Source organism: Papio anubis, chromosome 4 (assembly GCF_008728515.1).
Source record: "Papio anubis isolate 15944 chromosome 4, Panubis1.0, whole genome shotgun sequence".
NCBI classification, from domain to species: Eukaryota; Metazoa; Chordata; class Mammalia; order Primates; family Cercopithecidae; genus Papio; species Papio anubis.
This window is the reverse complement of record NC_044979.1, coordinates 142,509,503-142,532,896: the sequence shown is the minus strand read 5'-3', so window position 1 is coordinate 142,532,896 and position 23,394 is coordinate 142,509,503. Positions and strand designations below refer to the sequence as shown.

The window sequence follows — 23,394 nt, the reverse complement described above, 5'->3', positions numbered from 1 at the left end:
TTCGTAGAGACGGGATTTTACCATGTTGGCCAGGCTGGTCTGGAACTCCTGACCTCAGGTGATCCGCCCGCCTCAGCCTCCCAAAGTGCTGGGATTACAGCTGTGAGCCACCACGCCCAGCCTCAGTTCTTTTTTTGCTGAAGTATTTTGAAGTATAGACATAATAGCATTATATCCCTGTATACTATGGCATGAATCTCTGGAAAATAAGGACATTTCTCTACACAGCCACTTATCTTTGTCCCACTGTACAAAATTTTCTTTTAGACATGGAAATTCTGATTGCAATACTGGTAAAGTAAATGGCTAGTGCTTATTTAACTCCTTAGGGCCTTAAGGGGGTAGGAAAAGATAGGTATTAATGAAAGATAAAAATCAAGGGAATCCTTTGATTCCGATTAAAAGGTATTTTAGGATCTTCAGAATTAAATCATTCTGGTGTTCAGATTCACTTTGTACATCTTCACTCTGGGTTAACAACCAACCCTGCTTATCCTCAGGGTAGGAGGAGAGAAACTGTAGATAGACTGAAACTGTAGATAGACTGAAACTGTAGATAGACTTTCTTAAAAAGGAAATAGAAATGTGTGCTGATGATTGAATTAAACCTCTACCCTTGCAGGCTCTTATTTTCCTATATCTGCACAGGAGAGCTCAGTGGAAGAAAACTCTTTTCATAAGTCTTGTTGACAGACTTGATTTGAATCTTCAGGTACATTTACTTTTTAGTAACAGGATAGTGTCAGTCAGCTGGTTACTTTTAGATATGCTTTTTGCCATATTGAAATAAGATGTGGCCGGTTGTGGTGGCTCACGCCTGTAATCCCAGCACTTTGGGAGGCCGAGGCTGCTGGATCACCTGAGGTCAGGAGTTCCAGACCAGCCTGGCCAACATGGTGAAATCTCTACTAAAAATACAGAAAATTAGCTGGGCGTGGTGGTGTGCACCTATAATTCCAGCTACTTGTGAGGCTGAGACAGGAGAATCACTTGAACGTGGGAGGTGGAGGTTGCAGTGAGCTGAGATCGCGTCATTGCACTCCAGCCTGGGCAACAAAAATGAAACTCCGTCTCAAAAAAAAAAAAAAAAAAAAAGATGCTCCCTCAGATGCATAAGAGTAATAGCTTTGAAGATTCGAGAACTGCCTGCTTGCTTCTTTGTTTTATTTGGTCTCTGGGCGTCCATTGTTGGTTTTTCTGCCTGGTGAAATTCTTGATTGGCCTTCATTCTCTCCTACTTCTCACATTATCTCTTGATCTGGATTTCTTTGTGTTTCTTCTCCTTCAGCGCTAAGTGTCGTGCACATTCATTCATTCCACTGGTGCTCTTTAGCCGATCACAGTAATCTCAGGTGGAGCCAGACTGAGCCAAGGCGAATTGAGTGTAGACTTTATGGGCTTCTCAGAAGGAAGCCTTCTCACTCTTGAGAGAGACACAGGACTAAGGAAGCAAGTAGCTTCAGTTGCTGGGGAAGCCTAGAGCCAGAAAGAGACCGACTTTAGGATGAAACTGACACACTGGAAGGCAGGATGAACAGACTGGGTTACTGATGACATCGTTGAGCTACCAGGCCACCCAATAGCATGTTGCATGACTTTGGATCTCCTTGAGCTTATCCCATGTGGAATTTGATGAGCACCTTGGAGGTGTTTGTTCATGTCATTCATCAAATTTGGGACATTTCAGCCATTATTTCTTCAAATATTTTTTCTCTTTCTCCTGGGAAAGAATCATTAGACTTTCCCTGGCTTTGTTTTCTTCATTTATAAAATGGCTGCTCTCAGTTATTTGGGAGTTTAATGGAGATGACCTGTTAAAGCATGCAGCGTAGTATAGTTGATCAGTAAATTGTAGTTCCTTCCTCATTCATTGCTTGGCATAGAGGATTGCTTAAGAAAACCGCAGTGTGAATACAAAAAATTAGCCAGGCGTGATGGTGGGCACTTGTAATCCCAGCTACTTGGGAGGCTGAGGGAGGAGAATTGCTTGAACCTGGTTGCAGTGAGCCGAGATCATGCCATTATACTCCAGCCTGGGCGAGAGAGTGAGACTCTGTCTCAAAAAAAAAAAAAAAGAAAAAAAAAAAATGCTGGGCATGGTGGCTTATGCTGGTAATCCCAGCACTTTGGGAGGCTGAGGCAGGCAGATCATCTGAGGTCAGGAGTTCGAGACCAGCCTGGCCAACACGGTGAAACCCCATCTCTACTAAAAATACACACAAAAAAATTAGCTGGTTGTGGTGGCACACACCTGTAGTCTCAGTTACTCAGAGAGGCTGAGGCAAGAGAATTGCTTGACCCCGGGAGGCAGAGGTTGCAGTGAGCTGAGATCGCACCACTGCACTCCAGCCTGGGTGACAGAGTGAGACTCCATCTCAAATAAATAAATGCCACAGGGTGGCTCACTCCTGTAATCTCGGCACTTTGGGAGGCTGAGGTGGTTGGATCACATGGTGAAGAGATTGAGACCAGCTGGCCAACATGGTGAAACCCCATCTCTACTAAAAATACAAAAATTAGCTGGGCGTGGTGGTGGGCGCCTGTAATCACAGCTACTTGGGAGGCTGAGGCAGGAGAATCACTTGAACCCGGGAGGTGGAGCTTGTAGTGAGCCGATCGCACCACTGCACTCCAGCCTGGTGACAGAGTGAGACTCCGTCTCAGAAAAAAGAAAAAGAAAAAACCACAATGTGGAATTTATCGACACTTAGATCTAATACAGGAAGCAGAAAATTACAAATTTTATGTTAATTGTATTATCTGTATCTTTGTAAAGCACATTTTATTTTTTTCTGTTTGAGACAAAAGTTTATTAAGAAAGATCTGAAGAAAATGTATCTTTTTGCAAAATTTTTTTCCTTTGCCATGTTTATCATGAGCTGAACATTGTGGTCTTAATTATATTGTAATGAAAACATTTAACTGATGAGGGATCAGACACAGTACAGTACCCTTGAAAACAATAAATTTGTTCTCTTTTTTTAGGCATAACCATTGCCATCCAAAAGTTACTTTCTCTTATGAACAGCTTTTTGGTTTCAGATGACCATTGGCTTATTTAGGAAGAGAATATGGCCTACTTTTTCTGTTTTCATTTGTCTGTTTCTTTTCTTTTTTCTTTTTTCTGAGATGGAGTTTTGCTCTTGTTGCTCAGGCTGGAGTGCAGTGGCGCGATCTCGGCTCACTGCACCTTCTACCTCGTGGCTTCAAGTGATTCTCCTGCCTCAGCCTCCCGAGTAGTTGGGACTACAGGCGCCCACCACAACACCCAGCTAATTTTTGTATTTTTAGTAGAGGCGGGGTTTCACCATGTTGGCCAGGATGCTCTCAATCTCTTGACCTCATGATCTGCCCGCCTCGGCCTCCCAAAGTGCTGGGATTACAGGAGTGAGCCACCGTGCCCGGCCTATTTCCTTTTTTAATCTACACAATGGGCTTCTTTGATGTTCTTGTTACATATCTTCTGTTGCAGTGCACAGGAACTTTTCTGATACACCTAGGAGTAAAATGGCTGGGTCATAGCATATGTACTTCTTTGATATTAATAGACAAATTGTTTTCCAAAGTGGCTGTTAATGGCACTAGTCTCTCTCTCTCTCTCTCCTCTCTCTCCTCTCTCTCAGGATGAGAGGTCACAGTCTGGCGAGATTGAAATGCATATGTTGTTTTTAAGTTTTTTTTTGTTTTTTGTTTTCGTTTTTTTTAAAGAGATGGGAGTCTCGTTCTGTCACCCAGGCTGGGATCCAGTGGCGTGATCATGGTCGCTGCAGCCTGGAACCCCTGAGCTCAAGCGATCCTCTCACCTCAGCCTCCCAAGTTCCTGGGACTGTGGATGCGTGCCATCACACCTGGCTTTTTTCCTTAGGTTTTATATTTCATCAGTTGTACACGTATTAAAGAGTCAGCTGTAAAGTTTGTAATGGGGGTGAGCATTGCCTTGCCTTGTCACTTTTTTGTCCCCAAGGTGTAACCACTTTTATCCCTTTTTGCTTTTTTGGGTCTATTTTGGTATCTGTTTTGCGTGTCAGAGGCTTACCTCCAGTTTGAGAAGGAAGAAGTGAAAAGTGTATTAGAAGCTCTGAGTGCAGCAGGAGGCGGTGCTGACTGTTTCTCTCTAGGGTGATGTGGGTGTGCTGCTTGTTGGTGTCTGCCCCTCACATCAGTATCTTTAGAGCTGAAGCCTGTGGGATGCTTCAGAGAAGACGCTTGTCCCAGCCTCTGTCCAGGGTGGTGGAAGAGGAGTAAATGGCCCGTGGCCTGCAGTCTGGGAGCCCAGTGGGGAAGAGGGCGTGGTGATGAGTATGTCTGCATTTACCTCTCACCCCTGTTTTTGGTAGGGTGCCCTTGCCCTCAAACATGTTCGAAGTGCCCTAGTCTCTCTGTTTTGTTCTCTAAAGATAAATAAGCATTCTACTGTGGTGTGGGAGAGAAGAGGCAGGCATCCAGTGGCATTTCAAAGAGTCTGTCAACCAGTTCTCCTTATTTTAGTTGACCCTCCTTCACAGCCCCCCTCCAGAGTTATCCGGTGCAGCCAGAGCCTAAGCCTTTTGGGGATTCTCACACGTAAATTGGGTTACTTGGTCTATGCCACTGTGGGCTTAAGAGTTTCCTTTTCTGTGTGGGTTAAATCAGCTATGGCTAGTCCAATTTGGCTTCAGGCTAATAAAAATGTGATGGTGGTTCTTTGTTTCCATTCTCTTTGTTGTAATGGGTTTTGAATTTTTAAAATCGCTAATTATGATTACTACAGTTTTAGTGGAGGTCTCTTGTTGGGATTTTAATTTGTATTTCTTTGACTATTAAGAGAGTTGACATCCTTTCATATGCCCATTCATATTAATTTTTTGGTCTTGTGCCTATGCAAGTCATTTGCCCATTTTCCTTTTTTCTTTTTTTTCTGAGACGGAGTCTCGCTCTGTCACCTGGGCTGGAGTGCAGTGGTGCAATCTCGGCTCACTGCAATCTTTGTCTCCCTGTTTCAAGTGATTCTCCTGCGTCAGCCTCAGCCTCCCAAGTAATTGGGATTACAGGTGCCCACCACCACACCCAGCTAATTTTTTGTATTTTTAGTAGAGATGGGATTTCACTCTGTTGGCCAGGCTGGTCTAGAATTCCTGACCTCAGGTGATCCACCTGCCTCAGCCTCCCAGAGTGCTGGGCTTACAGGCATGAGCCACTGTGCCTGGCCCCATTTGCCCATTTTCTAAGCACTGAGTTGTTTTGTCTTTTAAAAATTGACTTGTTGCTGGGCACAGTGGCTCACACCTGTAATCTCTGTGCTTTAGGAGGCCAAGGTAGGAGTTTTGCTTTAGGCCAGGCATTCAAGGCCAGCCTGTACAACACAGCAAGACCCTGTCTCTAAATTAAAAAAAAATAATTAGCCAGACATGGTGGCGCATGTCTGTAATCCTAGCTACTTGGGAGGCTGAGGTGGGAGGATTGCTTGAGCCCAGGAGTTCAAGGCTGCAGTGAGCCATGATCATGCAGCATTTCACTCCAGTCTGGGCAACAGAGTGAGATCCTGTCTCTCCAAAAAACAATAATATAATTTGTAGGAGTTATATATTTTGAATCCCAGTTCTTTGGCAGTTTCTGGCTCAGCCTCTTCTTCACTTTGTGGTGTGGAACTTTTGGTGAATGAAGTTTCTTCATTTTTATTTACTAATTTTTTTTTTGAGACACAGATTCTAACTCTGTTGCCCAGACTGGGGTGTAGTGGCACAATCATGATCATAGCTCACTGCAGCCTCAAATTCCTGGGCTGAAGTGATCCTCCCACCTGAGGCTCCCAAGTAACTGGGCTTACAGGCGTGCATCACCATGCCTGGCTATTTTTCATTTTTTTAGTTGAGATGGGGGTCTCACTGTATTGCCCAGGCTGGTCTCAAACTTCTCAAGTGATCTTCCCACCTTGGCCTCCCAAAGTGCTTGGATACAGGCATGAGCCACCTTGCCTGGCCTATTTCTTAATTTTGATATAATTAAATGTATTAATATTTTCCTTTGTGATTTATAATTTGTCCATCTTGTTTAAGAAGTCCTTCCCTGGCTGGGTGCAGTGAACCCAGGAGACAGAGGATGCAGTGAGCCAAGATTGTGCCACCGCACTCCAGCCTGGGCGACAGAGCCAGATTGTATCTCAAAAAAAAAGTCCTTCGCTACCCTGAAATTATAAAAACATTCTCCTATATTGACTTCTAAAAATTGTATAGTGTTCCCCTTCACATTTAAGTCTTTAATTCACTTGTAATTGATTGAAAATATGTATGATTGATAACATACAATCTGCTTTTATTTCTTCCATGTAAATAACTATCTTCACACATATTTATTGAAGAGTCCAGTCTGTCTTTGAGCCGAGTGTCAGCTCTGCTGTGAATCATGTTTTCATCGGCCTTGGTCTTTTCCTGGGTACTGTCTACATTTATTTATTTATTTATTTTAATTTTTGTAGAGAAAGGATCTCACCATCTTGCTCAGGCTGGTTTTGAACTCCTGGGCTCAAGCGATCCTCCTGCCTCAGTCTCCCAAAGTGCTGGGATTAGAGACGTGAGCCACTGTGCCTGGCCTTAGCCTTCTTTTATAGTCATCATTTTATTTTTGAGACTCATCCATATTGATAGACTTAGCTCATTCATTTTAATTTATAAATTTTTTTTTTTTTTTTTTTAAGAGACAGAATCTCCCTCTGTCGCTCAGGCTGTGCAGTGATGTGATCCGCCCCTGGGTTCAGGCAATTCTCCTGCCTCAGCCTCCTGAGTAGCTGGGATTACAGGCACCCGCCATCACGCCCAGCTGATTTTTGTATTTTTAGTAGAGATGGGGTTTCACCATGTTGGCTAGGCTGGTCTCAAACTCCTGACCTCAAGTGATCCACTCACCTCAACCTCCTAAAGTGCTGGGATTACAGGCATGAGCCACCGCGCCTGGCCTGAAAAAATATTTTTGTTGGATGGGATTCTGTTTTATGAATGTACCACAATTTATTCAAGTTCTTATTGATGAATATTTAGGCTGTTTTCTGGTTATAAAGAGCGCTCCTATGAGTGTCTTAGATAGAGTCTCAATGGGAGCATTTCTTTAGGATAAATACCTGCATATGGAATTGCCGGGTGGCAGCATTTACCCACCTCACCCTTGCTAGATGTTGCCAGTTTGTTCTCCAAAGTAGTTGTTTAATTGATAATTTTTTTCTTCTTTCAGTGCCTGAAGACCTCTCATTAGAAGAGAGAGAAGAGCTTCTAGATATTCGTCGAAGAAAAAAGGAACTTATTGATGACATTGAGGTAAAAAAGAAAACAAAACAAAAAAAAACCCAAAAATCCAAAACTCTATTTTTTGCTTTTGAGTAAAACAGTAAACGAGTAGCCTCACAAAAATATAAAAGAAAAAAAAAAAAGGTGTTCAGTGTGTGCATATAAGAACTACACAGAGAGACAGACTGAAAAAGTTATCAAGTTGGGAAAGCAAAGACTTCACACAGGCGGTGAGACCCTGGGTAGAAATCAAGACGTCGTGGAACTGAGGTCAGCAGTAGCCAGCTTGCAAACCCAGAGCCACAGACAGCCATCTAAAGCAGCAGCAAGCCACCAGCGCATTGCTCTGTCAGACTGTGCACTGAGACCCTCTTTCGTTAACCAACGTGTTTGTTTTTTGCTTTTCGTTTCTTTGAGACAGAGTCTCGCTCTGTTGCCCAGGCTGGAGTACAGTGGCATAGTCTGGGCTCACTGCAAGCTCCGCCTCCTGGGTTCACGCCATTCTCCTGCCTCAGTCTCCCGAGTAGCTGAGATTACAGGCGCCCACCACCACACCCAGCTAATTTTTTATATTTTTAGTAGAGACAGGGTTTCACCGTGTTAGCCAGGATGGTCTTGATCTCCTGACGTTGTGATCTGCCTGCCTCAGCCTCCCAAAGTGCTGGGATTACAGGCCTGAGCCACCATGCCCAGTCACCAATATGTTAATATTCTAGCACCTAGAACATTGCCTGTTCCATTTTTGGCTCTCGGATACCCTTTGAATGAATGCATAGGCATGTTTTGGGTTCCAGCTGTGTACCAAGTGCCTACTAGGTGTTAGGGTAGAATGACACATTAGGCCGGGCACAGTTGGTCACACCTGTAATCCAGCACTTTGGGAGGCCAAGGCGGGAGGATCTGTTGAGCCCAGAAGTTCAAGACCAGCCTGGGCAACATGGTCAAACCCCATATCTACAAAAAATACAAAACTTAGCTGGGCATGGTGGCATGTACCTGTAGTCCCAGCTACTCGGGAGGCTGAGGTGGGAGGATCACCTGAGCCCAAGAAGTTGAGGCTACAGTGAACTGTGATTGTGCCACTATACTGCAGACTGGGTGACAGAGCAAGACCCTGTCTCAAAAAAAAAAAAAAAAAAGACATTAAACCAAGACAAATAAAAACACAGGCATACAAACATGGGCTCTCCCACACTTGCGTACTTTACTCAGAGGACAGGGTAGAGGCAGGTCCCACAGGAGAAGCACATGAATGAAGCCGCAGTCTCAGCGTGGGAGAGCCTGTGAGTGTTACAGAAGTGATTCAGAGGGCCGGCCCTGGCTGCTTCCGTCTGGGGCTTCCTTGGGAAAGTCAAGCAGACCTGGAGGTCTTCTTTGAAAAGCTTCCTAGTCATTGTCATTGCCAAAGTAAATGTGGCTTCACAGGCCACGGCAGGGACAGGCCTTGTCCCAGACAATAGCTCCTTTCTAGGAGCTTGCGTTTTAATTCTGAGTGTGTTGGCGTACAGAATAATAGAGTCCCAGATAAAAATGTCTTTGCATTTGAAAGATAATTCATGGAAATTTTTCTTCTAAGGTTACCCTTCATTCTTGGGAAAATGAGAGAACCCAGAATCGGTCTCTGGTTGAAGAATAAGGATGTATATTATTTGGACGTTAGTAATCATCCTGCTGATAAATGTGGAATTGTAGTCTAGCTCTAACTACTTCATTTTATCAGTGAGCACACTGAGGCCCAGGGAAGTTGGAGGCTTCCAGAGGTCTCTCATTAGTAAGGGCCACATCAAGGGAAAAGGGGGTGTGTCCCCTTGGATGCCTTTGGCTTCTCTGAGCGCCCTGAGTCAGTTCTGTTCACCCCCGGGCTCTGTCCATGGTGCTTCATCTCATTCAAGGTGATAGAAGTGATCCTGAGACCACCGACCTAAACACACCTGAGCTTCAGCCTGAGCCCACCGATCTAAACACACTTGAGCCTCAGCTTCTCCCCAGGAACAAAGGCAGTCTTGAAGGAGGAGGCAGGTGACTGTGTGTGTGGCAGGGCTGAATAGTGCAGTTAAGTGAACTAAGGACTCAAGGCTTTCCTTTTGCTGGTTTTATCTTTTTTTTTTTTTTTTTAAGAGACAAAGTCTTGCTCTGTCGCCCAGACTGGAGTACAATGGTGTGATCATGGCTCACTGTAGCTTCAAACTCCTGGGTTCATGCAATCCTCCCTCCTCAGCCTCTCTAGTAGCTAGGACTACAGGTGTGTACCACCACACTCAGCTACTTTTTCTGTTCTTCTTTTTTGTAGCAATGGGGCCTTGCCACATTGCCCAGGCTGTTCTCAAACTCCTGGTCTCGAGTGATCCCTGTGCTTCAGCTTCCCCAAATGCTGGGATTACAGGCGTGAGCCACCACTCCTGACTTGGTTTTATCTTTTCACAGCTGTGATATTCCCCCGCAATGTCCCTGCCTGATTTTATATACAGATACCCTAGGATCTGCATAGTGACCCCTCTGAATCTGGTATCTGATGAAAAGTGAGCAAATAATTTTGTTTTCTCCTAAGTTGTGGTGGCTTTGACTGTGAAACTCTAGCTGTATTGATAATAGTATTGGTTTTTCCATCCCTGCGATGCTTAGATGAGACCTCAGGGAAGCTTGCCACAAGAGGACTAAAATTTCCGTCTCAGGGGAGGAAGGTTAAGACCCACTCCTCACCTCAAAATTCTTCTGTTTTGACAGAGGCTGAAATATGAAATTGCAGAAGTGATGACAGAGATCGACAATCTAACTTCCGTAGAGGAGAGGTAACAATTTGTGGCCACACCTTCAAGCTGTTTACTCGTTTCTTTCTACCTCCATCTTCTAGTCAAACTTGCAGAAAGTGGGGTGAGAGTGGTTGGGATGGGGGGAGCCTGTGGGGTTGTTAATTCCTCTCCTCTCCCCCCGCTCCTCGTGGAGGGGTCCTGGGGTATTTCCCTGGATGTTACTTCTCATCGCCTCCTCTATAAGTCATCATCTACCTTTATAGGTTCAGGCATAAGCACAGGTACTTCAGGGTTGACCCGCACAGAAATTACCTGCCTGCGTCATAAGGAGCTGTGCTTTATTAAAATCACTGGTTTGCATCATTAGCTTTTTCTGAAGTGTCTCAAGTTATCAAAAGTGAAGAGCAATGGCGGCCACACCACCCCTCCGCCACCGTGGAGGCTGGAGGCCCCTCCGTGCAGGCCTGTGCTTCCCTTCCTTGAGTCTGTTGTTGTGGGGGAAAGTGCACTGGAGGGCCGTGACTCGGCTGCACCATGAAAACAGCGTGAGTGATTTTCAAATTATTCCACACCAACAGCAAAACGACTCAGAGGAACAAACAGATAGCCATGGGAAGAAAGAAATTCAACATGGATCCCAAAAAGGTAAGAGAATGCTCTCCCTTTTCTGGCCTGCAGGAGATGGACTCATCCATTGATTTGAACTGCCATGTCCCTTTTGGACAGAGGTCAGAGGTGGTCCGTCCTGTCACCTCATAAAAGACGGGGAGTTGAAGGCACATTTCGATCAAAAAGGGGCTGTTCACGAGTGGGGTGAAGCAGAAGTGCCTAGTAGGGCTGGTACCCTGGACAGAAAGGCCTTTCTTGCCGAGTGAGCTTCTGGGTGAGGAGGCAGCCTCACAGGCCCGGCTCGGACAACGCGGGGCAGGCCGGGCTTGGCTCCAGGCAGTGCCCTTGCTGTGGAGGCTCATATTCCCGTCTTCCCACTTGAGCTGGGCCCTACAGCCAGGAACCACGTGATTAGGAAGGAACAGGGGTGGGAGTGGAACCCGGGTGTCCAGAGGTTGTGGACTTTATAATCTGGGTGGGTTAAGTGGTTCACGTAAGAGGACGTTATTTCTCCATTCGCCTTAAAAAGCAGGTGTCTGTGAAAAAAAACAAGGGATCCTCCACATTTAAACCAGCATCTTCCTCTTTCCTCAAATTGGATTTTCTAGGGAAACACCCGAAAACAGTGAAACCTGAAACATGTAGCTGCTTGTTTCTGAGACTGAGCTAAAGGATTTGGCAGAATCTGTGAAGATTTTTGGTGGACGTTTTGGTTTTGAGAAAGAAGGGTAGACCTGAGTCTTCAGGGTTTGGGAGAGGAACGGCATGTCCAAATTTCACCACATTGGTCAGGCTGGTCTCAAACTCCTGACCTCAGGTGATCCGCCCACCTCGGCCTCCAAAAGTGCTGGGTTTACAGGCATGAGCCACTGCGCCCGGCCATGTCTGGATTTTCTTAAGGCCGCGGACATCTGCAGCCAGAGGAGGGTTTTGTTTAGCGCATATGCTCTAGCCACTGTGAAAACTGCCCTATTGCTTTCTCATTCTCTGCTCGTGGGGCATCAGTCATCTCCACGATGGAATGAAAATTGTCAATTTTGTGAATTTGGAAATGATTTGATATTTTGGGTAACAGCTTTTCTTTAAGGAGTTGGGACTGTGGAGTTAGACTTTTTGTTGTTGTTGTTGTTGTTGAGACGGAGTCTCGCTCTGTCGCCCAGGCTGGAGTGCAGTGGCCGGATCTCAGCTCACTGCAAGCTCCGCCTCCTGGGTCTATGCCATTCTCCTGCCTCAGCCTCCTGAGTAGCTGGGACTACAGGCGCCCGCCACCTCACCCGGCTAGTTTTTTGTATTTTTTTGGTAGAGACGGGGTTTCACCGTGTTAGCCAGGCTGGTCTCGATCTCCTGATCTCGTGATCCACCCGTCTCGGCCTCCCAAAGTGCTGGGATTACAGGCTTGAGCCACTGTGCCCGGCCGGAGTTAGATTTATCAGCAGATTTAATAAACATTGGAAGCATCTCAGGATTCTTTATGAAAGTGGATGTTCTGAGGCCGGGCGCGGTGGCTCAAGCCTGTAATCCCAGCACTTTGGGAGGCCGAGACGGGTGGATCACGAGGTCAGGAGATCGAGACCATCCTGGCTAACACGGTGAAACCCCATCTCTACTAAAAAATACAAAAAACTAGCCGGGCGAGGTGACGGGCGCCTGTAGTCCCAGCTACTCAGGAGGCTGAGGCAGGAGAATGGCGTGAACCTGGGAGGCGGAGCTTGCAGTGAGCTGAGATCCGGCCACTGCATTCCAGCCTGGACGACAGAGCAAGACTCCGTCTCAAAAAAAAAAAAAAAAAAAAAAGAAAGTGGATGTTCTCAAAACGACCTTATGTTGTAAGGGGACCCAGGTGGTGCAGCACAGAGCAGCACTCCAGTAAGTTCATGGGCAAATGCTTATCTCATGAAAGACATACAGATAGATACTTACTTTGTAAAGGGATGCTACTGAGGCCTGGCGTGCTGGCTCACACATATAATCCCGGCACTTTAGGAGGCCCAGCTGGGCGGATCATCTGCGGTCAGGAGTTTGAGACCAGCGCAGCCAACATGGTGAAACCCTGTCTCTACTAAAAATACAAAATTAACCGGGCATGGTGGCGGGTGCCTGTAGTCCCAGCTACTCGGGAGGCTGAGGCGTGAGAATCACTTGAACCTGGGAGGCAGGTTGCAATGAGCTGAGATTGTGTCACTGCACTGCAGCCTGGGCGACAAGAGTGAGAGACTCTCTCTCAAAATAAATAAGTAAAGTGATGCCACCACTGTGTATCAGCGTTCAGCTTCATGAGCGTAAACTTGTCTTCATGCCTGTGAAGCCCTCTCTGATAGGCTCTTGCCTGTCTTCCTGTTTTATATATACCGTGTGTCAGATTTTTTTTTTTTTTTTTTTAAGATGGAGTCTTGCTGTGTCGTCCAGGCTGGAGTGCAGTGGCGCGATCTTGGCTCACAGCAAGCTCCGCCTCCCGGGTTCACACCATTCTCCTGCCTCAGCCTCCCGAGTAGCTGGGACTACAGGCGCCCGCCACCACGCCCAGCTAATTTTTTGTATTTTTAGTAGAGATGGGGTTTCACCGTGTTAGCCAGGATGGTCTCCATCTCCTGACCTCATGATCCACCCTTCTCGGCCTCCCAAAGTGCTGGGATTACAGGCGTGAGCCGCTGCACCCAGCCATGTCAGATTTCTAGTAAGGGCCAACATTGAGAAGTCACTGTTTGTCAAGAACCATGATGAGGAAGCACTTTAATTCATACACTTAAGTTCCTATAGTAACCTTATGAGGTAGGGAGGGTCCGTCTTAATTCCTCTTTCACAGTTGGGGAAAATGAGGCACAGAACAGCTAAGGAATTCACCGCTGGCCTGAGGAGGGAACCTGACTCCAAGGCAGCCTGTCACTGCTGCTGTCTGCTGCACTGGGTGGAAGCCCCTGGGGTTGGTTTCTAGGTGGCCCTAAGTGGTCATCCCTGTAGCACTGGCTCACCACGGCCAGGGAAGTTGGCATTTAACCCATTTATTATGCCTGAGATTGCCGGTTTTTGAATTTCTGGTCAGACCTTGGCGATGACCTTGAGCAGTAGGATGTAAACAGCCCCCACATGCTTTGTGTTCCAATAATGGAACACTAGGCATAACCTACTTTGCCTGGGCTGTGGCAAATTGCTCACCAGCTTCATTTTTTGTTCCTCTTCACCTACAAGATTTTAAGAATCTTGATTACTGGTTGTACTTATCTATAATTATGCTGCTTGATAAAAGCAGATGGCACGTTTAGTCTGCATGTAGCCTTTTGCTGGGAGAAATTATCAAAGTTCCTTGGTTTTGTAGACTTGGATATAGCACTTGTCTTAAGTCTACTTGAGCCTTCCTAACACAATACCATGGAGGGGGTGCTTAAACAGTGGAAATGTATTTTCTTACAGTTCTGGAGGCTGGAAGTCCAAGATGAGGGTGCCAGCATGATTGGCGTCTGGTGAGGGCTCTCTTCTTGGCCTGCTGGTAGCCACCTTCTTGCTGTATCCTCACATGCTGGGTAGTAAGGAGAACTTGCTGACTCTAGGGTGCTGTTCTTATAAGGGCACAAATACCATCAGACCAGGACCCCCACCAGGACCTCATGTAACGCTGATTACCTCCAAAAGACCCCATCTCCAGATACCATCACATTGGGGGTTTGAGCTTCAACATACGAATTTCATTCACAGCTGCGATGGATGATGTCACATGCTTCAGACACAACTCAGAATTACATCTACCTCCCCACGCCCCTATTAAACCTGTAACGTTGTGAAGCATGAAGACATTGTCAGAGTAAATACATTCCTTCCGGCTAGGATGGCGTTTTCTACGTCTCAGAGTGATGACACTTTAAACAGGGAGCTTTGGTTTGTTCAGGTGCATTATTTCTAGAAGTAGCACTTGAGTTCATAAATGAGTAAGAGGCAAGGTTTGATTAGATCACGGAAGCTGAAAACGCTCTGCAGCCTCTCTCTTTTATTCCTGATTTCCTAGAAATGCCTTAAATAAAATATATAAATCATATGACAAGCAGGGGTTCACTCAGTGGACTAGAAATTGAGGAATCCCTGGAAGAAGATAAATGGGATCCACTGAAGAAGGAAACAGTGCCCACAGAACATACAAGAAAGGACTGCCAGGGGCAGCAAGAGCAGCTTCAGAGTTCCCTGAGCGCAGAGGAGGTACATTCGGGGAACAGGACTGTGGGAGGGACATCGAGACTGGTCACCCTTTCCTGACCTTGTGCCTAGCAGTGATTGTGTCTCCAGGTGGGAAAAGCAAGAGGGAACACTTAGTCCATGAAAACAAGCAGCGTCCTTGGTGGGTAGCAGCACCAAGAAGGAGAAATAGCCACTCTCAAGAGACCAGCCGTTGGATGCCTGACCTCCTCTGCCAGATCACTGGAGGCAGCTGCAGCAAAAACCAGACGCAGGTGGCGTTCTGTTAGGCCAGCAGTGACCCTTCAATACAAAGACGAACACCCACCAAGCACCACCAAGCGTTTGAGGAAACCAGCACCGTGAAAGAGACACAAAACCCTACAAACAGAAGAACTAAGACTGGAGGAAACAGATGTAATAGAAACAGTAGAGGTGGGGAGGGCGGCTCATGCCTGTAATCCCAACGTCTTGGAAGGCCTAGGCGTGAGGATCGCTTGAGCTCAGGAGTTCAAAACCAGCCTAAGATAGCGAGACCCTCATCTCTACAAACTTTTTTTTTTTTTAATCAGCCAGGCATAGTGGTATGTACCTGTAATCCCAGCTACTTGAGAGGCTAAGGTGGGAGGATCACTTGAGCGCAGGAGTTTGAGGCTACAGTGAACTGTGATTGCACCACTGCTTTCTAGCCTGGGTGACAGTAAGACTTTGTCTTTTAAATCCTTTATCAAGCCAGGTATGGTGGCATGTGCCTGTAGTCCAACTACTGGGAGGCTAAGGCAGAAGGATCGCTTGAGCCCAGGAGTTTGAGGCTTCAGTGAGCTGCGATTACACCACTGCACTCTAGCCGGGGCAACAGAACGAGACCCTGTCTCTTAAAAAAGAAGCAGGAGGCTGGGTGTGGTGGCTCACGTCTGTAATCCCAGTACTTTGGGAGGCTGAGGTGGGTGGATTACCTGAGGTCAGAAGTTTGAGACCAGCTTGGCTAACATGGTGAAACCCCATCTCTACTAAAAATAGAAAAAAAATTAGCTGGGTATGGTGGCAGGCACCTGTAATCTCAGCTACTCGGGAGCCTGAGGCAGGAGAATCACTTGAACCTGGGAGGTGGAGGTTGCAATGAGCCTAGATTGTGCTAAGGCACTCCTCCCTGGGTGATGAGGGCAAAACTGTGTCTCAAAAATAAATAAATAAAACAGAAGCAGCAGCCAAAAAAAAAAAAAAAAGGCAACTTTTTATCATAGAATATTTATCTATATTATAAATATCATAAAAAAGATACGATAGGATGTTTCTTATCCATGATACAAAAATGGGGGATTGTGAAAAAGAACCTTGGAAATGAAAACTGGGAGTGTCTGTCACGTCGTCACTTGAGCATATGGAGAAGACGTGGCTGAAGAGTGGACGTGTGTTAGAAGAGAGTTTAAGAATTCTTTATTCAGTTTTGCAGAGAACTACAAGAAAACATGCGAGCTGGGTCCAGCAGCCCAAATTTCATCTAAAAGAAGTCTCAGAAGGAGAGAATGGAAAATGGAGGAGAGGAATATTTCAAAGAAATCTTGGAATATTTTAGAACTAAGAAAAATCCTTAGATTCAAAGGCCCCACCAAATGCCAAGCAGGATGAAAATTGAAAAGACTTACACACTTAGATGTGTCAAGTGGAATGTTGTAAAACTCGTGGATAGAGAAATTCATTTAATTTTCCAGGAAGGAAAGATCAGATTACCTAAGAAGAAATGAGGAGCACAGCAAGCTTATCAGGGACACTGGATCAAAGACAGGAGGGAAGGCAGTACTTTCCAAGGCCTGAGGAAACATGATTTAAAACCCCGAATTCTGTCTGTCCTGTCACTCACGAGAGAAGGTGAGGAAAGACATGTTCAGACACACAAGGGCTTCTCTGTCTGATCTCTAGGAATTGTGTAATTGGAGTATGACACCTCAAAACAAGAAATGATTACAGAGGATCAAAAAGGAAAGAAACAAGCAAAACTTTTTACGTCAAAGTGAGAAATTTAGTCCAAATTTATGTCAGTATATAAGTAGCAAGGGGGAAAGGAAGGAGGGAAGTAACAGCTAAGGTTTCCTAGATGTTGATAGATACAAATAAGTTTAAATACTTGTCAAAATTTTAAGAGTAATCACTAAAGAGAAATAGGATTTTAAAATTATTAACAAACATCAAAGAAAGTTTGATCAGTTCAACACAAGGCTGGAAAGGCATGTGAAATAGAAAGCACCAAATAAGGGGTCAGGAGGAAGTGCTAACCAATCAGTGCTCACTGTAGATTTGATTGGGCTAAATTAATGACAAGACAGACACTTGGATATTAATTTAAATAAATAAGTAAAATCCAGCTTCGGATTGAGACCCACACCTAGAAGAGAAACAAAAAAAGGTAAGAGTAGGTGTAGTGGGTCACATGGTGCCACTGCCCCCATTTCTGCTGTTTGACTTTCTAAATGGTATTCTAAAATATTAAAAATTTCCAATACTGTTAGAACATTCACTTTCTTCTATGAGTATTTATCTAGTGTATTAGTGTTCTAGGGCTACCATGACAAATGACCACAAACTGGGTGGTTTAAAACAAGAGAAATCTATTCTCGCTTAGTTCAGGCGGCCAGAAGTCCAAGATCAGGGTGTCGGCAGGATTCCTGCTTAGCCTCTGCGGGAGAATCCCTTCCCGCCTCGCTCCTGGCGGCTGCCGGCCTCCTGCTTTCCGCAGCTGGGGGCGCCTCACTGTGGTCTCGGCCTCCATTGTCTTGTGGCCTTCTCTGCACCTTCTCCTCTGTCTCATAGGACAAGTGTGATTGGACGCAGAGCTCTGTGTCCTCCTCTGCTTGTCTCTTTGCCACCTCCCAAATAGCATTCTCCAAGAAATGTCCTAGTTTTTTGTATGTTCTGAATTTTAGGGCAGGTCTTGAGCTTCCAGAGGAATTAATGGAAGCCTCATGCCCAGGCCCATTCAGTTCCCTGGGCTTCAGCTGACAGTTGCAGGGGCCTTCACCATGCAAGGTCAGGCCCCCAGCCTTGCATCCCCAGAGATGACAGGACAACTAGTGATCCCTGAGGGTGTCCTGCCTCCCTCCCACCTGCAGCTGATGGCCTCACCTGGCTTCTCCACCTGCCTCACTTGTTTTCCTCACTTAGAGCCAATAGCAAAGCCCTAGCACTGTCTCCTGCCCCAGGCTCTGTTTTCAGGGAACTTGGGCTACATTAGGCCTCTCGAAGGACCAGACCTGTGTTGCTACAGTGTGTGTGTGTGTCTTGTAATTTAGATGGTGCCCCTGTGGGGGTACCCACTTAAACTCCTACCAGATACATATGAAAATTGATTTAGGATTGTTAGACTCGCTAATTTTTTTGGAGAATAACAAATCATGGTACACAAATTCTAAATGTACAGCTTGAAGCATCTTTATAAATTAATATACTCACATTACTGCAACCCAGAACAAGCCACAGTTGTAGAATATTACAGGGCACCTTGCTGGTGCCTCATCTTAGGGAATTCACTCCCCAGGGTAGCCAGTCCTTAATCACCATAAGTTAGTTTTGCCTTTTTCAAACCTCCTATGAATGGAATTGAAATCCTCTTCCGTGTCGTCTTTTGCTCCATATCATGTCTGTGAGATTGGTTCTTGTGCGTGTTCATTCCATTCCATGGCTGTAGAGTCTTCCGTCGTGTGATTATGCCAGAATGTATTGACTGGTTCTCTTCTTGACTGTTTTCAGTTTTTGGAAATAAGGCTGCTGTGGACGTTCGTGTGTGTAAAAGAAATAGAAAATCTTCTGGATGGACTGTGAGGGTATGAGGCAGCCCTGGTCTTGGGTACTGACAGTCTTAGCTGGATAGAGCCTCTCTGAATTTGTGGAAATGGCCTCCTGGCAAATTGATTTCTGATTCTCTATTCCCTTACCACCCTTGCCAACACATATTTTGAAACTGGCTGCAAAGCTATGTTAGAGGTAAAAATTTCTATTATAGGTTCCTGGGACTTCTCATGAGACAGTGCTCAGCTGATTCAGGCCAGGGGCACCCATTGCCTTTGAGATTGTCAGCTGTGCTGCAGCCCTCAGAGTGGGCATAAGCTTTGACTGGACGAGCTTGGTGGCACAGCATGTCAGTTAATATGTTTTTGGTATCAGGTAACAGAAAATCCAACAAAATGTATCTTACACAGTGGAGGTTTATCTTCTCAAGCAGCTGTGTAGCAATGAGTGGCTCCCAAGTGACAAGAAGGTGGTCCCTGTACCCATCTCAGGGTTTCCCATGTGAGATGGCCACTGTGGCTCTGGTCATCACATCCGTGTTCAAGGCAGAAAGGAGGAGGAAGAGCAGTGCTGGCTCATGGGCCCCTTTTTACCAGGAAATCAAAAACTTTCTCTCCGGGCTTGTCTTTCTGTCTGGCCAGATCTGGTCACAGGTCATTTCTAGTGCTAAAGGCAGCCAGGAAACTGCCTCTGTAGTGAAGGGGGTGGCAGGAGCGGGGACTGGCACCACCCGCTCGCTGCATCCCTGGGACTGGGGCCAGGTTGGCCGACTGGCAGTGGCCACCACCCACAAAGTGTCCCTCGCAGACACAGAATAAACCATCTTCCTAAGCTTGGAAAATCTAATATTATTACTACTCCTGCCTTTATAATTTCTAATAACCATCTGTAATGGTTTGTTCAATAACCCATTTGTTGTCTTTTAACTTGTTTAACTGCCAGGAGGAATGAATGTGCGTTTCTTTGATGGATAAAATGTAGTATGGAGTTGGGAAAATCAGATTGTGCAGTTGTATGGGTGTCTCTGGTATTATTTTTGCTGTGTCCATACCAGTAAAATCATGACACTAAGTGTATTTCTGTCTTTGAAAAATGAGTTTGAGTGACACTCCTAACCGGTGCTTCCTTTCTAATGTTCTTCAGGGAATTCAGTTTCTAATAGAAAATGACCTGCTACAGAGTTCCCCAGAAGACGTCGCCCAGTTCCTTTATAAAGGAGAAGGCCTAAATAAGACCGTCATTGGGGACTACCTGGGTGAAAGGTGAGTTCCAGGAGGAGGCACAGCCCTACCTGGGGCCACTCAGCCCTGCAGCTTGACGTAGGTCACACTCCACTTTCGGGGCCATCACAGCCTAAAGGCATGATACAGCCACGGGCGATGGGCATCCACGTGCCCATCACAATACCAGGTGGGCCCAGTGCAATCGGTTCTTCTCCCGTGTCCATGGGAGGAGAGAGGCCTTAGAGTATTCTGGGATCCTGGGACTCCTCTGGAATCCTGTTTTTCAGGGAACCATGACAGAACTGACAGTGCGGCTGCCCCTTTCTCCTTAGGTTGGAAAGCATCTTAATCGTCTTCTGTTTTACCCAGAAATACGCCAGGTTTCTCAGTGGTTTTCTGTCTCATGTTACTTGCAGAATGAATAAAGGTGGAAGGTGAATTTTTTTAATGGAAAGCAGCAGGTCAGATTTACTTTCTGACCGCTACTGGCTTAGCAGAGGTTAGGGCAGGAATGCTGAGGCAGCACATGCCCTGAGTATGCCAAAACAGACTTTTGTCAAAGACCAGAAGAAAGTATTTTTAAACAAAAGCCCAATAGTCCCTAAAGTCGGGAGGTTTCGGTTTTTAGCTTTTTTTAAAAAAAATACTTGATTGAAAGTGGAAAGTGGAAAACTCATTCTCTGAGGCCAGCACTACCTGATACCCAACCAAAGACACTGCTAGAAAATGGCAGACCATATCCTTATGACTGTAATATATAGTCAGCAACATGTAGAAAGGATTCTGTACCAAGGGGACTTACCCCATGAATGCAAGGTTAGTTCAACATATAAGTCAATTAAAGTAATATACCATATCATTCAAATAAAGGACAAAACCCACATGATCTTCTCAACAATATAGGAAGAGCATTTGACAGAACTCAAAACTCCTTCACAATAAAAACACTTAAAAAGCTAAGACAGACCAGGAACTTGTTCAACATGATGGAGGATTCCTATAAAAAATCCCACCACTTAACGGTGAAAGAGTGACTGCTTTCTCCCTAAGATCAAGAACAAGACAAGGATGTCTACTCTTAGCAGTGCTGTTCAGCCCAGTGCTGGCACGTCTTGCCAGGGTGGTTAGACAAGAAAATAAAGACATCCAAATTGGAAAGGAAGAAATTAAATTCTATTTTCAGATGATGCAATCATGTATATAGAAAATCTTAAGTAATCATTAAAAACTATTAGAAGTAGTACATTCAGTAAGGTTGCATGATATACAATTAATATACAAAACTCAATTGGCCAGGCGTGGTGGCTCACGCCTGTAATCCCAGCACTTTGGGAGGCTGAGGCAGGCGGGATCACAAGGTCAGGAAATCGAGACCATCCTGGCTAACATGGTGAAACTTCGTCTCTACTAAAAACACAAAAAGTTAGTCAGGCATGGTGGCGGGCGCTTAGAGTCCCAGCTACTCTGGAGGTTGAAGCAGGAGAATGACGTGAACCTGGGAGGCGGAGCTTGCAGTAAGCCGAGATTGCACCACTGCGCTCTGGCCTGGCCGACAAAGTGAGACTCTGGCCAAAAAAACAAACAAACAACAACAAAAAAACTCAATTATATTTCTATACAATAGCAATGAGTAAACTCAAAACAGCTCCATTTATAATAGCATTAGAAGGAATAAGATACTTAGGATAAATTTCACAAAAAAGCAACATTTTTACTCTAAAAACCACAAAACATTGTTGAAAAAGAATGAGAAGACCTAAATGGAAAAGCATCCATGTTCATGGATTGGAGGGCTTACTATTGCTAAGATGCCAATATTCCAACATTGATTTACAGATTTATTGTACTTCTTATTGAAATCCCAGCTGACTTCTTTGCAGAAGTTGCACTCCTAAAATTACTATGGAAAATTCAAGGGACCCAAAATAACCACAGCAGTATTAAAAAAGAACAAAGTTGCAGAACTCACATTTATTTCCTGATTACAAAATAAAGTGGCCAGGCACGGTGGCTCACGCCTATAATCCCAGCACTTTGGGAGCCTGAGGCGGGCAGATCACCTGAGGTCAGGAGTTCAAGACCAGCCTGGCCAACATGGTGAAACCTCATCTCTAGAAAAATACAAAAATTAGCCAGGCATGATGGCAGGTGCCTGTAATCCCAGCCACTCGGGAGGCTGAGGCAGGAGAATCACTTGAACCCAGGAGGCAGAGGTTGCAGTGAGTCAAAATCATGTTGTTGCACTCCAGCTTGGGTGACAGAGTGAGACTCTGTCTCAAAAAAAAAAAAAAAGACTGAAGTGTATAATCAAGACAATGTAAAACTGGCATAAGGATACACATATATAAATGATGGAATAGCGTTGAGAATCCAGAAATAAACCCTTACATTAGTGTCAAATAAGTTTTCAGCCAGGTACCAAGACAGTTTCAGTAGGTGAAAGAATAGCTTTTTCAACAAATAGTACTGGGATAACTGGAAATGCACATGCAAAAGAATGACATTGGACACCCTACTGATACAAAAATTAAAATGGATCAAAGACCTAAATGTAAGAAGTAAAACTGATAAAACACTTAGAAGAAAACATGGGGCAAATCTCTGTGATCTCAAATTAGGCTAGGATTTCTTACATGTGACACCAGAAGCACAAATAACAAAAGAAAAAGGTAGGTAGACTCTACTTCATCAGAATATTGTGCTTCAGAAGACATCGAGAAAGTGAAGGCTGGCCAGGGATGGTGGTGTTTACAGCTAATCACCAGTTATAGATTCCTTGGTTCCTTGGCCACTCCCACTGCTTCACTTGACTAGTCTTAGGGAAAAAAAAAAGTAAAAAGACAATCCACAGGCCATCCTGGGAAACATAGTGAGCCCTGGCTCTACAAAAAATACAAATAAATCAGTATGACTTGCGAATATCTTCATATATTTGTCTTTATATAATCTAGATATAAGTCCTCAGGGCTGATAATCAGTCCTTATAATCTGCTGAGGACTTATATCTATATTACATAAATAACTCTTCCAAATAAGAGCAGAAATAACAAAAATTACTCAGTTATCAAATGGCAAAGGATCTGAATAGACATTTCTGCAAAGAAGATATACAAGTGGCAAATAAGCACAGGAAAAAATGCTCAATTGATCGTCAAGGAGATACAGATTGAAACCACAGTGAGATACCATTTCACACCCATTAGGCTGGCCGTAATGAAAAAGAAATGTAACAAATGCCAGCAAGGCTGCAGGGAATGAAACCCTTATTGCTGATAAGATATAAAATCATGTGGCCTAGTGCGGTGGCTCACACCTGTAATCCCAGCACTTTGGGAGGCTGAGGTGGGTGGATCACCTGAGGTCAGGAGTTCAAGACCAGCCTGACCAACGTGGAGAAACCCTGTCTCTACTAAAAATACAAAAGTTAGCTGGGTGTAGTGGCACATACCTGTAATCCCAGCTACTCAGGAGGCTGAGGCAGGAGAGTTGCTTGGAATCCAGGAGGCAGAGATTTTGGTGAGCCGAGATTGCGCCAATGCACTCCAGTCTGGGCAGCAAGAGTGAAATTCTGGCTTAAAAAAAAATAAAAAGTATATAAAATGATGCTTTGGA

At 45.1% G+C, this 23,394-nt stretch overlaps 1 protein-coding gene across 3 annotated transcripts in view; it reads left to right on the top strand.

Annotated features, from left to right (window-relative positions):
- CYTH3 (cytohesin 3) overlaps positions 1-23,394 on the top strand; it is a 115,241-nt gene that overhangs the window by 79,450 nt on the left and 12,397 nt on the right. For all 3 annotated transcript variants that reach the window (XM_009202573.4, XM_003895700.4, XM_009202574.3), the window contains exons 2-5: positions 7,204-7,286; positions 9,981-10,045; positions 10,585-10,651; positions 19,703-19,821. In XM_009202573.4, coding sequence (XP_009200837.1) covers positions 7,204-7,286; positions 9,981-10,045; positions 10,585-10,651; positions 19,703-19,821 — 334 coding nt within the window. The remainder of the gene's footprint in view (positions 1-7,203; positions 7,287-9,980; positions 10,046-10,584; positions 10,652-19,702; positions 19,822-23,394) is intronic.